Here is a 15979-nt window from a genome sequence, read left to right on the forward strand (position 1 = left end):
GGATATATTCATACAAATAAATTTCCCTATTTTAATATGGATAGTGTGTTCTCAAGTTCCCTATCGAAAACCTGGGAGTGTGAATGTTCTCCACAGTATCCCAGCGGTTCCTAAACTGCACTCATCAAGACGGAGCTGTTGTTCCTGGACTGTGTTGGAGCCACTCTCCCAGTTTGGGGGTCACAACCCCAAGTGCAACTATCATTGCCTTCACTTTCAAATTTTTTCCAGTTCCTGTTTCAGTCCCCAATACTTCTACAGCAGCAAGTCCCACGGGGTCTTAGCTCTGTCACTCCCAACCACCCTTTGCAGAGTCTCCCATCTGGACTTGGTGGGATCCGACCTATATTAAGCACAGATGTTCTTCCACACATTCCCTGCAACTTGGTTGTGTTGCTTAGTCTTCCCACTCACATCGTACACCTTTTCATTATGAGCTGGACTGTGTCAGCCTCTGGAGCTGATGTTCTGTCTGATGTCATAGATCCCTGCTTCGACTGACTCAGTGCTAATTGCTTGCTCCGATTAGTGCCAAAGTGCTGTCCTTCATTCCAGCTTTTCCAGCTAATAGTAACAGTATTTCTTGATGTCAGTCGTCTGTGCTATCTGGTGGTAGTACACTCCATGGAAAGGCTTGGCTTGCTATGGCACCTGGGCCTGGCTAAGGTGTGTGGCGCCCCAACCATATGAGCATGTACAGCAATCCTCTTTGAAGGAAATATCATTCAGTAAAGCTTTGATGACCTAGGCTGAGAGAGTGACTCCATTAAGTGTCCTGTCGGTTCAATCTACCTGCATGCTGCTTTGTGGTGGTCTGAGTGGCACTACACTCAGATTGAACCCCTCCTGTGTTCCAAAGAATTTAAGGAGATCATTAAGATCAAGAACCATTCAGCTGGATGTGTTTTGTCTTCAAGCAGGAGAAGAGGAAGTATAAAAGGCATCTGCTAATTGTGCCAAGTACACACACTGCCATGTTATGTCAAAAGCATGGCCCAAATCCATCACATCCAACAGCTGTTAGTGTGCTATGGTGATGATGTGGTTGGGAAAGCCCAGTTCAAGAAGCAGTTTGCTAAATGCAGTGGTGTAGTCTACGTGATACGCGGGTATACGCTGTATACCCACTAGAAAAGGTCCCGAATTTCCGTATAACCACTTAAAAATGCGTAAAGATACGTGTCAGTATGTTTTTTTTGACATAACGTTCACTTTCCCGTTCATAAAGTCACCTTCTCTGTGTTACGAAGCGGGCTCTTTTTGATCATAAGGTCTTCTGTCAGGCGTGACGTTTAGGGGGACACTACAGCTGGAGCTAACGTTAACATTTCAGAAAGGGAGCCTGTGTGTGTGTGTGTGTGTGTGTGTGTGTGTGTGCGCGCGCGCTAGCGTGCACATACGTGCGCACGTATACCCACTAGAATAAACTAGACTACACCACTGGCTAAATGGCTTTGTGAAGCATTTCCAAGAGACAGTGGTGTAGTCTACGTGATACGCAGGTATACACCGTATACCCACTAGAAAAGGTCCTGAATTTCCGTATAACCACTTCAAAATGCGCAGAGATACATATTAGTATGTTTTTTTTTGACATAACGTTCACTTTCCCGTTCATAAAGTCGCCTTCTCTATGTTACGAAGCGGGCTCTTTTTGACCATAGGGGCTACCATCAGGCGTGACGTGAACCCTAAGTAAACTACTAAGGAAGCAGTGAAGTTGTATGGTGCCGCCTCGGGGGACACTACAGCTGGAGCTAACGTTAACATTTCAGAAAGCGCTCGTGTGTGTGTGTGTGCGCGCGCGCGCGTATACCCACTAGAATAAACTAGACTACACCACTGCCAAGAGATATATTCAGCCTGGAGAAAACGCTCTCACTGTGGTTCGTGCTCACTCTGCATGCAGCATTGCAGCGTCAACAGCCCTCTTCAGTGGGTTGAATGTCGAGGACATATGTACTGCAGCATCCTGATCTCAGATTTGTCCACAGAGTTCTATCTCTTGGAGCTCATGGGTTCCTTCTCGAGGTCAGGTCTCAACCCAACACTTGAGAGAGAGCGGTGTGTGTGTCAGCTGTTTTACACCTGACTCCCATGGACCGTATATGCCACTTCTATCCCCCATGCTCTTTGTGGTCCCAGGGCTGTGAGGTGAGGTAGGTGTTCCATTGGCATGACCTTTGACCCCTATATGATCAGGCAAGCCATTTCCAGCAATTTGCCTTTTAATGAGCATCTGTGGAGAATCACTTACAGATATGGAATAATACTGAGTACCGGTTCATATGGTTTTAGGCAAGCAGTCGGCATGTCCTCATTGGCTGGCAATGTGCATGCAAAATTTCACTGAATGAGTCCATGTGTGCAGTTGGAGAGGAGCTACTGGCCATAGAGCCAATTACAGGGCTGTGCTTTACTTATAGAACTAGGGTTACAACATTGTAACTTTAGTTATTAACTGGCCTACTTAGTTCTTGATGACAACTCAAGAACACTCTGGGACTGGCGATCTGCAAATTCCAGATGGGCTGATTCATGTGTTGGCTGCACAGCCTGGACTGTTATTAAGCCATAAAAGAGATAAATATGTAATTGGGGCCTGCACTTTAAGTCCTTTTGATGCAAGAACTGATCAGCTGTTTGGGGGTTTCTACATCCCACCTGTGTAAAATCACCCTGCACTTGCTTTGCAACAAATCAGACTGATGTTCTCCTCCTTCTGTGAAAAGACACAGGACCTTCTGAAGATGATCATGCCGCCACTCCGTCCCTGGAATGGTTCTCCTTTTCTATCGTCACGGATCAAATCAAGGATAAAATTCACCACACGTAAAAAGCCTAAAGACCTTGGTGGATTTTCTGATTATTTTTAGCATCCTTTCATCGTCATTTACAGTCTATTTTGAAACAGCTTGCTGTCAGACTGATTACCTGTTTGTGAGGCATCTAAGAGGGAGCACCGCTCCTGGTAGGTAGGGCCACAGATCTCCCTGCCTTCATGAGCACAGGTGAGGGCAACTAGTGCCGCTCTTTGTCTGAGGCCTGGGAGCTGAGGGGAGGACTGCCTTATTTGTGCAGAGTTGTGGTGCAGCTGACTCAAGGATGGATGGATGTTTGCTTTGTAGCCCCATGTTGAAGAGGAAACATGACAGCTTGCCTTTGCACTGGCTGAGTTACAGTACTGCCAGTCATCTTCATTGGTGCAGTACCCCCAGTTTAGCAAAATTTAATGCCAGACTGCTGCTGACTTGATTTCCCCCATTGCTTTTTTTCTTTCTTTCTTTCTTTCTTTCTTTCTTTTCTTTTTTTTTTTTTTTTTTTTTTTTTTGGTTAAACCTGAATTCTTACAAGTTGCTCTGTGTTTTATATTGTGGTCTCAAAGTCAGACTTAATATAATTGTATTCTATTTTATCTTGCTTGGTTTTGCCTCTTTCCCCTTTGCAGTGTTTGCATGCGGGGAGTACTTGAGACACCTCTCCCTGCATGCAGTGTTGTAGGCCTGAAGGATGGTGCTCACTTTAATTTTGTGCATTTGCCTTTCCTTCAGTGCAGTGCAGGTTGCAGTGTAGTTGTGGTGACTATGTGCACACATGGTGGTCTCCCTTGGGGTCTGCGACAGATTCTCTCCACAGTATAGGTGCCTGCTTCTTGGTTCTGCTTCTTGGTAGAGTCAGCTGGCATTTTCGTTATCTTGCTAAAGTTATTGGATTTATGGTTGTCCCTGCTGTCTTCCCCAGATCCATCACCAAGTCAATTATAAATTTTTAATTGTGAACTGAATGGATGTCTTTGCTCTTCTTTAACTTTAAATTTGATTGTGTCCACGCGCAGGTAGTTAAAGCCCATTGTGGCCAGTGGGCTTATGTAAAGTCATTGGATGTGTACCCCTCCTTGTACACAGAGTTGGGTCACACATGGTCAGACTGTGAGGAAGCTGACTGCAAACTACTGTCCATCAGAGACCTATTATACATGACTACAGCTGCCCAAAGTGCCCAAAGTGTTTAAAAAATGCAAACCCTAGTCATATGTGTTGCTCCATGCAGGTTTTGTGCATCCACCAGCAACCTTTGTCAGCACTTTATATCACAGTGAATTTCATAAGCCTTATAGTAAACAACAGTCACTGTTTACTTCATTTTTATCTCCAGCAATCTAAAAGCACACACATTTCATCAGTCAAACCTTTGCCTCTTACTTTTCTTGAACTTGTAATATCCATTCATGTAGTTTAGAGCAACCAGGAGGCCTTAGCTGGGGTTTTGCCTACAGTTTAACACACAGTACATGTCAATATGGTGTACTGATGAGTGGCGACCAGACAAAAGATTTCAGTGTTGTACAATGAAAAAGTGTTTTAAGCCAACGTAGAAATAATAAGCATTTTTATGCAAGAAATCAAAAATGTGTAACATAGCCATTTTCATATGCATCCTCAAGATATCAAGATATCCTTCAAGATATCATAGAGTTACATCATCTCAAGATACTGTCCAACATTTTGAGCCCAAATGTCCAGTTTATTAATGGCACAAGAACCCAATTTTATTGTTTCCACATTCTTTTATTATTATTATTTATTTATTTATTTATTTATTTATTTATTTATTTATTTATTATTTTTTTTTTTTGCTTGACATGTTTCTTTATTGTCAAGCCTGCAGAGGGAAGGATGATTTAATTGAGTATGCAACAGGAAAGAATGCAATTTAAATCTAATTAGTGAAAATCTGGAGTTTAGGAAAGACTGATCTGTCCTGAAGGATGCATTGAAAACTGCACTGAAATTGAAACAAAATGGAAAGTGCAATAATCATACTTTAATATTTGATCTGGAATGACTCACACATATCAATACTGTCATAAACATTTTAGTTCATTTTTTGGCTCAGGTTTTCAGTTGTGTGAACTGAACTGCAGGCTGGGGGGAATTCATGAAACCCTCTGAAAAAGAGGAAGTTTTCAGCAGCTCTGGACATATAAGCTTGATATTATGTAACCTAGGTTACAGGAAGTGGTAAGAGATGGTAAGCTATATCTCAAGGGGATATGGCTAATAAACAATGTCAAGACGATATTAAGTGGAACTTGTATGTTTTTTTAGTATTTGTACAAGCGGCACATCACAATCTATCATTGTGATGACTACTTTGACTACTGGGGGAAAGGAACAACAGTCACAGTAACTTCTGGTAAGTCATCATCTGATGAGTTTTGACATTTTTGTATGTCAAAACTCATATTTTTTTTTTAATATAAAAATGTAAAATATTATGACAAACATTGAAATTTTCCTTCAGCTGGGATACAGTGTAGGCCTTCAGCAAAAAACAGACACAATCAGGGCAAATGTTAGAAATGTTGTGTATTGAAATAGTTTTGATAAGATGATTCCAATGGAAACGTATTTTTGCACTGAAGTGCTATTCAAACTGAACACTGTGACTACTACGGTTACTTTGACTACTGGGGAAAAGGGACAACAGTGACTGTAACAACAGGTAAAAATGGCTTTGTTTTATTTTCATCTTCACTGTATCAATTCTAATATTTAATAGTAGAGAACCTGGACTTTAGTGATGTCAGTAGACAGCATCTTTTAGATGGTCGTTTTTGTACGTTGCATGTGTCCGATTGTTACACTGTGATGATGCTTTTGACTACTGGGGGAAAGGAACAATGGTTACAGTTTCAACAGGTAAGTCATCAAAATTTTTACAAATTTATGGATTAAAAAAGAAAAGAAAAGTGTTTTGTTGAAAATTCAAACTTGATATCAGGGATTTCACAAAGACAGAATGTGTTGAAAAAGAGGGACAAGAGAGAGTTTCCCCTTGTTGTCACTGAAGTCGGTTTAAAGTTTGAAGGTCAACATCATGTATCATTTAATTTTATTCATAAACACTTGTACAAGCAGAGAAAATGTATTTGTAAGATGGCAGAAAAGTGTAGGTTTGTGGACGCAGGTTTTTGTATGCAGTAGATAGTAAACTGTTAGGCTGTGACTACGCTGCTTTTGACTACTGGGGAAAGGGAACAATGGTCACCGTCTCCTCAGGTACGTAATATTAATATTTCTGATTAGATACAGAAATTCTTAATACATCAGTCAGAAATATTGTATTATTTCCAGCTAGTCACAACTGTTGTCGTGTGATAAAACAGCCAACAGTAATTTGTAATCTGTCAAATGATCTGTCTTGAGTGTGAAACCGATCGGGTCTATCAACAGATGTAGTAGATGTTAGTTTGATTTTAACTTTAGACTGCCTTTAAGCTGGCAGGCTCCACAGTCTGTATGATGTGAGGCACTTAGGAGGATAGTTTTTGTAAGAAGTGTGTATTGGTTGTCTCCACTGTGACAACTGGGCTTTTGACTACTGGGGAAAAGGCACTATGGTCACTGTGTCATCAGGTAAGAATTAAAATCTCTCTTCGTTTATGACTCAGACCGAGCAATATTATGTTTTTATGACAAAAAGATCATTTTTAATTTCTCTGTTTGTCAGGTGTCAGTTCAGATGTTCATTATTAAAATAGAAAGAGTTTCAAATGTGCGAAAAGTGGAAACAGCAAAATCCTCAGTATCAGACAAGATCTTAGACAAAAAGCTGTAATATTAGGGCATTTGGTCATTCAAATGCATTTTATAATATTATTCGGTAACACTTTACAATAACAGTACAACAATTAACGTTAGGTAATGCCATGATAAACATTATTAAGTGATATAAGTGACAGTTAACTAACCTTAACTAATGTGTCTAAGAATCATTTACTAATGCTGTTCATGCTAAGGTATTTATTTATATGTTATTTAAGGTTTATTGTAGATATTATTAACATTAGTAAATGCCATAATAATCACTAACTAACAGTTATTTAACCATTACGGCATTAACTAACATTAACTAACATTAATTAATTGTTGTACTCTTATTGTAAAGTGTTACCCATTATTCTCTATTAAAAGTGAAGTTATAGACTTTTCAAACTAGTTATTGCCTAGATGAAGCCTTTTGAAAATAAGCTATAAGTAGATTTAGCGCTGTGCTGCAGTGCTTTTGACTCCTGGGGGAAGGGTACAACAGAAATTGTTTCATCAGGTAAGAATTGTCAACTTAAATAACCAGTGAACTGAAACAAAAGGAACAGTAATTATTTCATAATCATTTAATGTCCATATTGTGATGTGGCTGCTATTACAGAAATGAATGGATGTTTACTTAGGTCAAACCCTCCACAAATGTCAAATAATGATGAGTTTTTAAATATTCTGTTGAATCTATTAATTGATCATAATTTACCAACAATATACTGACTGATAGCCAATAACTACTACAAAGTGCTATAAGTGAGAGACGTAAGTCTGTTCCTTTCCTTACAAACCTGTAAATAACTGGGATACGAAAGCTGCAACACAAAGCTGCCATGGGCTTCTCTTTGTTATCACTCATGTTAAAAAAATTCTGTCATGTGCAATCAAAATTTCATTTCAATATCCTCATGAGAAATATTTTTCTTTTTCTCAGACACACCACAGGCCCCTACTGTGTTTCCTCTGGTACAATGTGGTTCTGAGACCAGTGACACGCTGACTCTCGGCGTCCTCGCCACCGGCTTCACGCCCGCCTCCCTGACCTTCAGCTGTGCCACTGCCAGCGGGACGAACCTGCCCGACTCTGTTCAGTACCCTGCAGTTCAGAAGGACAGCTACTATTCAGCGGTCAGCCAGATCCGAGTGAAGAGATCAGACTGGGAACAAAATGTTAGCTGTACCGTGGGCCATACAACAGGATCAAAAACCGTCCACATTGGACCAACACGTAAGATTCACATCAACTTTTATATACCCTATATACTTAGTCAATCCAGAAACTGATCAATTTGTTTGAAATTTAGTATACTGGTTAATCATTTGAGGCAACATAGAAATTTATGTATTTTTAGTCACTGCAGTTTCAAGTAGGCTAAATTATAAAAAATAAGTCCTAACTGGTTTGGTTATTATTATTATTGTGATTATATAGCATCAATTCTTGTGCATCTGTTGAAGATAGTTGATGACCTAACCTCTATTAGTTAATCACAATGTAATAATATCTTGTTAATTATTTGTACTTTTTCTTCTTTGTCTCCCCCCTGCTTTATAATTTAGTGACTTTATGTCCCTCCAGAACCTTTTGTAACTTTAAGTGATGTCTTACTTTAGTTCTACATTCATGCAGTGCACATAAAAGTGAGCCAGATGTGATTTTTTTTTTTTTATTTTAAGTTATCTACAAAGACACCATACTAATTTGTTATATGACACATGAAAATAGCATAAAAGCAGACACAAAGTACAGCATGATCACTCTAAATTGAATGTGACTGCAGTTATTAGTAAATCAAACAGCTTCTCATATCTATAAATATTATCATGTGTGGAGTCAGTAGCAGGTACAGAGTTCGGTGGAGAGGCTTGAGCTTGCACTATGCAAACTGACTTGTTGGCTCAGTCTAGTTTATTTCCTGCTCTTCTATGTTCTCTACACCTGGCTAATACATTGTATGGCAATATGTCCCACTTGCTTCCATCTACTTGCATAACCCGTGTTGTTTCCAATCTGCCTGCCTGCACTTTTACTGTCTTTCAATGAACGTTCACGGCTCAGAAAATGTCCAGTCAAAGGTTGGTTTCCACTTGTTGGCTTGCCTGTACAGTCAGTGTCTATGCAGAAGAGAGTACTAGAGCTCTAGTCATTGTAAAGGTCATTGACAGTGGCGAGCTCTTTTTTCTGTCTGACACTCACTGTGTGTTTGAGCAGTTCCATATGTACACATGTTACAGTTTCATCAAGCTTCACCTTCATCTCTGCTTCTGCACATTTGTTATTCCCTGCTTCTGCATACATATATTTGTGTATGTTTGTTTTTCAGCCGTGCCTGTTCAAAGACCAACTCTTAATGTGTTGGGCTCCTCTCCCGAGGATGAATCGAAGGGTTCCTTCTCCTGCTTTGCCATTGATTTTTCACCTGAAAAACATGAGATCACATGGCTGAAAAATGGACAGGAAATCACCAACCCAATATCTGAGATCAAGACACCTGCTGTCAGCAGAGAAACTGAAAATGGACCTGTGTACAGCACAGCGAGCTATCTCAATGTCTCAGAGTTGACTGAAGGTGACATATTGACGTGTTTGTTTGAAGGATCTCAGATAAACGAGAACAAATCTGTGACCTATAAAAGTGAGTATGTTATTATTATTATTATTATTATCGTTGTTGTCGTTGTTGTTGTTATTGTTATTATCGTGACAGCAGTTCCAATGGCTTTATAATTATGCACTTTTAGTAAAATCCCATTACTTCCTCCTTCAGAACCTACAGGCGTAGGTCCTACTCCTTGCCCACCTTGTCTGGACATAAAAATCAAACCAATCTCACTGGAGGACATGTTTCTCAACAAAAAAGCTGAGCTGATCTGCGAAGTCACTCCTAAAGAGGGAGTGTCTGTTGAGTGGCAGGACGAGAATGGACAAGTAATAGTTGCAAGCAGAAACCTGAGTGAGAGCAATGGGAAAAGCAAATTTGCCATAATTGATGTCCTGTATGAGGAGTGGAGCAAGGGGATAGATTACATCTGTGTGGTTGAACATTCAGACTTGATTGAGCCTAAGAAGGAACCTTATCGAAAGAGTGGTAAGCAAAGTTTCATTATTTTTTCAATTGTGCATTAAAAGTCTGTTTGAATGCCGCTGATGATCATGAATGTGTGTGAGTGTTGTTTATGAATGCTTCTTGTAGAAGAAATCTTGTATAACAGCTGCTCTCGTCTGTGCCACGAGGGCCTAACTGTTCTGTCATGCTTGCAGGAGAAGTGCCTCAGCGTCCATCAGTTTTTCTGCTGCCTCCAGTAGAACAAATTCGAAATAACATGGTGACCCTGACTTGCTATGTGAAAGACTTCAAACCCAAAGAGATTGAGGTGTCTTGGCTTGTTGACGATGTGGCAGCAGATTCAAAAATGTATGCGTTTAATACCACGAACCTGGTAGAAAACAACGGAGTCTACTCTGTCTATGGCCAGCTATCGTTCAGCCTTGAGCAGTGGAACAGCAGTGAAGCGGTGTATAGCTGTGTAGTTTACCATGAATCCTTGATGGACACATCCCGAGTCATTATGAGGTCCACAGTGAGGAGAACAGCTGAGAATTCCAACACGGTCAACCTCAACATTGACCTCCCTCAAACTTGCAAGGCCTAGTAGATGTTTTGTTGTGTCGCTGTGTCTTATGCCCTGTTTGTCATGTTTGTTGCTTGTGATATGACATGTTGTTTGTCTTTTAAATGCAGATTCAAAATCAAAATAAAAAAAAAAAAATCACTTCATCATTTTGTTGATTTATGTTGACATCCGTGTTTAACCCATGTAGAGAGTTGTATGTTTAGTTGAACGATGAGATGAAAGGCGTACCGAGTGGCAGCACAAGAGGACAAAGAAATAGAAAGCAGGCATGAAACAATTTGTCATACTATGGTAACACAAAGTGCACAAACAAGGTGTAGAGAGCAGAATATTTACAACAGAAAGTAGCAGTAGTACAGCAAATGTCCCACATTAAAATTTCATTCACTTTAATAACCCCACCCCCACTGATCAATGACTGTAAGAGTCAAAATCACCAGCTAAATCATATTTGTTCTTTGTTCTGTGTGGTTGGTGCAGGAACAGTGTTCTCATGCTTTGTCTTTGTGTGCGTATGTTATCTCTACTGGGTCTTGCCTCCCTGCCAAGAAAAAAAAAAATCCATTGAACATCTAACCGGGTCACTGGTCTCAAAGATTATTATTGGGCATTGAGTATTTATGATACCAATTCACAAGCCAAGCCACAGACAGTCCACAGCAAAACATGGGGTCTTTCAAAAGCAATTCAGGGTCATTGCCACTGCTGCTATTACCACCATTTAACACACTCTCTATATATGTATATTTGATAGTAATGACATTTAACATTATATCCATTAGATAAGAGGTATACAAATACATATTGAGAGGACAGGCAGCTTGATTAAAGGATCCATAGAGAATTATCATTCAAAGTCTCAATGACCGGCAGGTGGACTGAAAAAAAAAAAAAAAAAAACACATCAGAGAAAACACTCACAAAGCACCGTCAGTCACATCTCAAGGTCTTTTTTTTAAATGAGAAAATGATTATTTCATGTCAAAGGTAAAAACAGTTTGTAAGTGTACAAAGTGTGTCAGAAATGACTATCGGGTCAGCTTCTCCCAATGCTGTTGTCACTGCTTTAACAAAAGAAAACAAGAAAGAAAGAAAGCAAGAAAGAAACACAATAATCAGTCTCATCCCAAAATAGTCTTAACAGATCTATATGGGTCATAAATATTGTGTAGTCTTGATAGATGTGATAAAATGTGTCATTTATAAGCAGAGCAGAGGACCACAGATGTGATTGTCAATGTAACTTCACTTCCATCTCCACATGCAGAGTATGTGTTTGTGACTAACAGCTGCTGGGATCATGCCATGGAAACAGATCAAGACAGCATGGGGAGCACAGCCCTCACCTTCATCATCCTCTTCCTCATCACTCTGCTGTACAGCATCGGGACCACTGCTATCAAGGTAGTAATGCTTTTAAAAGCTAGGGCTTCACCCGACACAGATATCATGTGAAATCTGGATTTAACTCTTTACACTCCAAATGAAATAGACTGGAAAACTGAATAAAGAAAAGCTAAAGGTCATTAAAGAGTAGCTGCAATAGAGGACAGAAAAATCACCAACATGCTGTTGGTTATTGCATATCTTCAGACAATCCTGTGCACATCATATAGATGTGTTAAAACAACTGCATGAGAAAATGTTGTAATGCATGATGAACATGATTTGACTAGATAATATGGATGTTATAGGTAAGATATACATCACTGAGACCAACTATTAATCAGACCCACACCCACACGCCACTGCCTTTCTCACATCTCTTTTTCCGAGCCTGGCTATTTTATATTTAGCCATTATTTGCACACTGCTAGTCTTCAGTGCAGTTTCATGACGGCACCAGCCATGGTTGACTGACATTTGTGACACAACTGCACCAAAAGCTCTACAGGGTGGTGATTATCTGCCATCAGTGTTAGATGCATGTACTGTTTTCCCCATCTGCCAATAGAGTTAAAATAATTTCTCAAATTAATCAATAGTGAAACTTCAGAAATATGATCTACAGTACATACCATGCAACAATTATGTTACACCTCGTTGTGTACAGATGCATGTTGCAGTGTTTTCTGCTTCACTTAATAATGATGTGCCTCATTTCACGTTCACTACTTTAGATGATGTCATGATTTTATACTTACTTATACATTATGGCACAAAAATGAGACTTTCTCATCACATACATCATAATGTATTATCACATGTTTTAATTATAAAATTCATGATTTAATTTTAACAAGCTGGTGGTAGGTTATATACAGTAGTATATGTATTACTCAAACTTTATGGCGCATTAAATTGTATTATGGCATTTTCTAATGCAGTTGCGATGAAACTGTAATGCTTATGATGTGCACAATGACTTATACCTCATAACATCCATCAGCTAAATAACTTGTACTCATCAAAATGTTAGAACTAGTTACAAATTGTTGTATTTTGATTGTTTTTGATATGAAAGCTCTGATCTGTATTTCTTTGTTTTTTTTTTCTTTTTTCTCCTTTTCAGGTCAAATGAAAAAAAAGGAAAGAAAAAGGAATGCGGTGACTGTCTGTGTAAAAATATCATATTTCCACATATTAATCCTTTGTCTTTTCATTGTACACTGTAAGTCTGCATATTTGCTCTTTTTGCCTTTAAGAACATTTGTGTTATGTCTTTGTTGAAAATAAACCTTTAACTGAAGAGAACCATTGAAGCATTTGTGGCTGCTCCTCCAATATTTTTCTCTCCTGCAGAAAAGGTTTTTATTATGTCCAGGTTATTATGTCAAGGTTCTCATTACACTTACTCTTAAATTGTCTGTAGAGCCAACCAACACCAGAACCTAAAGTTTCTTTGAGCTATTTTTAATCAAAGATTATTTGTTCATGTATTTATTTATTCTTTCATTCTTTCATTCATTACTCTCATTTATATATTTGATTTTGTCATAGCTGCATCAGTTTTGTCCACCAGCTCTCCAGCACCTGGAGCCAACAGACCGTGTTCAACTGAATATGTAAATATAAAGATGTTACAATGTGATGGTAACAACAGACCAGAGAACTAAAACTCTCAGCAAAGTTGTGAGAAGTCACCAAACAAAATCAGAGAGGTGCCTGAGAATGTAAATAGTTATAAGATATTTACATTTTCAGTGCCTTTCCTTTCCTGGCATGAGCAGGCTTCACAGCTGGTGTGTGTGATGCACCGTTGCTCAGTGTCATGTTTCACTTCTGTATTTCGGGAGCTTTTTTGAGACCTGGGTGTTACTCGGTGCTTCCGCTTGCTGCCTGCCCTGATCGCTCTTCCCTGTCCTGCTCTAACATCTGTGCAACACATCCTGCTCCATCTCCACCTGACTTTAAGCACCAGCCAGTGTAAAAGTACAACTCTGCCATCTAGCCAAAGTACAGGGATATTACACCTAGGGTTAAGACGGTAGAGCTGCTAAGTTGCCTAAAATCAAAAGGTATGTATAACTTCTCCTGAGATCCTACATTAGGATTTTGAAAATGTACATGAACTGAAAACCAATCTCTGCTGTGTTCCAGCGCCAAGGGTGATCTCTCCAAACATCACACTCTACTCTGTCTGGGAAGGCCAGTTTGGGAGCTCACCAGTCACACTCATCTGCACCCTGAGTGGCTTCTTTCCAGACCAGCTTACTGTGCAATGGCAACTGGGAAACGATACTGTCACTGCTTCACCAGTCGAAAACAAGCTGCAAAGTGTGGATGGAGGGGAGCAAACCTTCAGTCTGACCAGTCAGATTAAACTTGATATGATGGAGTGGGCAAAAGGCTCAGATGTCACATGCAAGTCCCAACACGCCAAAAATGAATTCAAAAGATCCATCAATATTTGTTCAAGTAAGTGTGGGAAAATCTGTCTGATGGCACAACAAGAAAATTGCTAGATCATTACTCAAGACATGTATTCATACTTTAATTGCTATTCTTGGTTTGGGAGTATTTTGGAAATCAAACGGACCACTGACTAGTCTATGATTTTTGAAAGACTGAAATTCACAATCAGTTATATCAGTGTTTATTACTCCCTAAACAAATGATGCAATGCACTATAGTGATATATAAAGAGAGAGAGAGAGATAGGCTATATTCCTATTAAACCACTAAAATAAATCACATTCAGATACAGTCTGCTAGTTTTAGACATTAACATGTTTTGTCCAAACTTGTTTCTGACAGTTCATTCGTCCTCACCTCCCTCCATTCATCTGGAGATCCCGAGATTCAAGACAGTGATAGCAGAGTCTGTGGTCACTGCCACATGTTTGGTCCATACTGACTTGGATGCCAAAGTGACCTGGCTGCTAAATGATCAAGTCCTTTCCAATAAACCAACGAAACAAGACAGAAACACAACTCATATCATCAGTAATCTGACGGTTCCCTCAGCTGACTGGAAAAACCTCAATAAAGTCCAATGTAGAGCTGAACATCGCTGCTTCACACTCACTGAAAACACCATCATTCTTACAGGTAAGAAAACTATCCAAAATAAAAATCAGCTGATATGTGAGAGCTGAAGACCTGAAAACACTGACAGTCTGAAAGTCACCACCTCTATGTTTTGTGCAGGGCCTGCAGCTGCAGCTCCATCAGTGCTGATCAGGAGACCTCTGTCAGATTTGCTCAAGAGAAACAGTGCTGTGCTGGAGTGTGACGTCACACAACTCTCCTCCAGTGACCTCTACATCACATTTCAGGCCAATGGCACTGACATCTCTGGGAAACTGTATGTTGAATTTCATAAAGCCCCAGGCCCCCACTCAGTCACAAAAAGTTTCCCTGTCCCTTCAAATTACCAAAAAAAAGACACAACATTCACCTGCAAAGTGAACCAAGGTTTCTCCAAGCAATGGGAGTCAAACTCCACTGGAAATATTTTTGGTGGGTAGACATTGATATTTTTCTTCCCCTCAAGCTTATAATCTGTTGCCATCTGTTCCCTCCTCAACAATCTCTTTGAACTCAAATGAGCTATTTTTGTTGTTTTTTATTTGATAGGTGACCCATCAGTGGAGCTCCTTTTAGCCCCAAGTGAAGAGTCGGGACCACAGAAACTCATGTGTTCTGGACGGGGCTTCAACCCTCAAATCAAATGGCTTTTTGGGTCTCAGCACAGACCCGCAGCCTCTCAGGACATCAAGATGGGTGCAGATGGATGTGTGGAAGTAACCAGTTATCTCCTTTTCCCTCAAACAGAGTGGAAATCAGGGGAGAACATCATTTGTGAAGTGTCCGACCAGTCTGGAGGCAGTACAGTCAAGAAGAGCATCAGCCTTTGTTCAGGTAAATTGAAAACTAAATGTATAAATGACCAAATACAATTAAAAACTAACAGAACTGGCATCATGTTGTACACACAAAATATGGAATAAATCGATGTGACAACATCTATAAACCTTCCATTGACAATATGAGGACATATTTTACGAGTAATCTTTCCCGCAGAAAAAGGTGGTAGCTGAAATTTGAACCCCTGTATGCTTCAAGTTTGTTTGTTTGTTTCTTCTTTCTTTGTGGTCAGAACACCAACCAGTGTGAAAACCCTCTTGTAATTGCTCTCTATAATAATCTTATTAATATACCCAAAAATAATGAGCATTTTTGAGGGGCTGCGGGTGCTCAAAAACTCCCCAAACTTTGCACATATGTCAAAAGTGGTTAAAATTTGCATAATTTATGGGTCTTGTGCTTGTGCAAAGCAAAATGGCTCCATAATGCCC

General features: G+C 39.6%; 1 protein-coding gene across 1 annotated transcript in view; it reads left to right on the plus strand.

Annotated features, from left to right (window-relative positions):
* LOC115363488 (uncharacterized) overlaps positions 1-15979 on the plus strand; it is a 64124-nt gene that overhangs the window by 12666 nt on the left and 35479 nt on the right. The window contains exons 3-8 of the mRNA XM_030057739.1: positions 5426-5505; positions 7537-7830; positions 13779-14096; positions 14436-14729; positions 14829-15140; positions 15258-15542. Coding sequence (XP_029913599.1) covers positions 5426-5505; positions 7537-7830; positions 13779-14096; positions 14436-14729; positions 14829-15140; positions 15258-15542 — 1583 coding nt within the window. The remainder of the gene's footprint in view (positions 1-5425; positions 5506-7536; positions 7831-13778; positions 14097-14435; positions 14730-14828; positions 15141-15257; positions 15543-15979) is intronic.

The sequence above is a fragment of the Myripristis murdjan genome, chromosome 8 (assembly GCF_902150065.1).
Source record: "Myripristis murdjan chromosome 8, fMyrMur1.1, whole genome shotgun sequence".
In the NCBI taxonomy this organism is placed as follows: domain Eukaryota; kingdom Metazoa; phylum Chordata; class Actinopteri; order Holocentriformes; family Holocentridae; genus Myripristis; species Myripristis murdjan.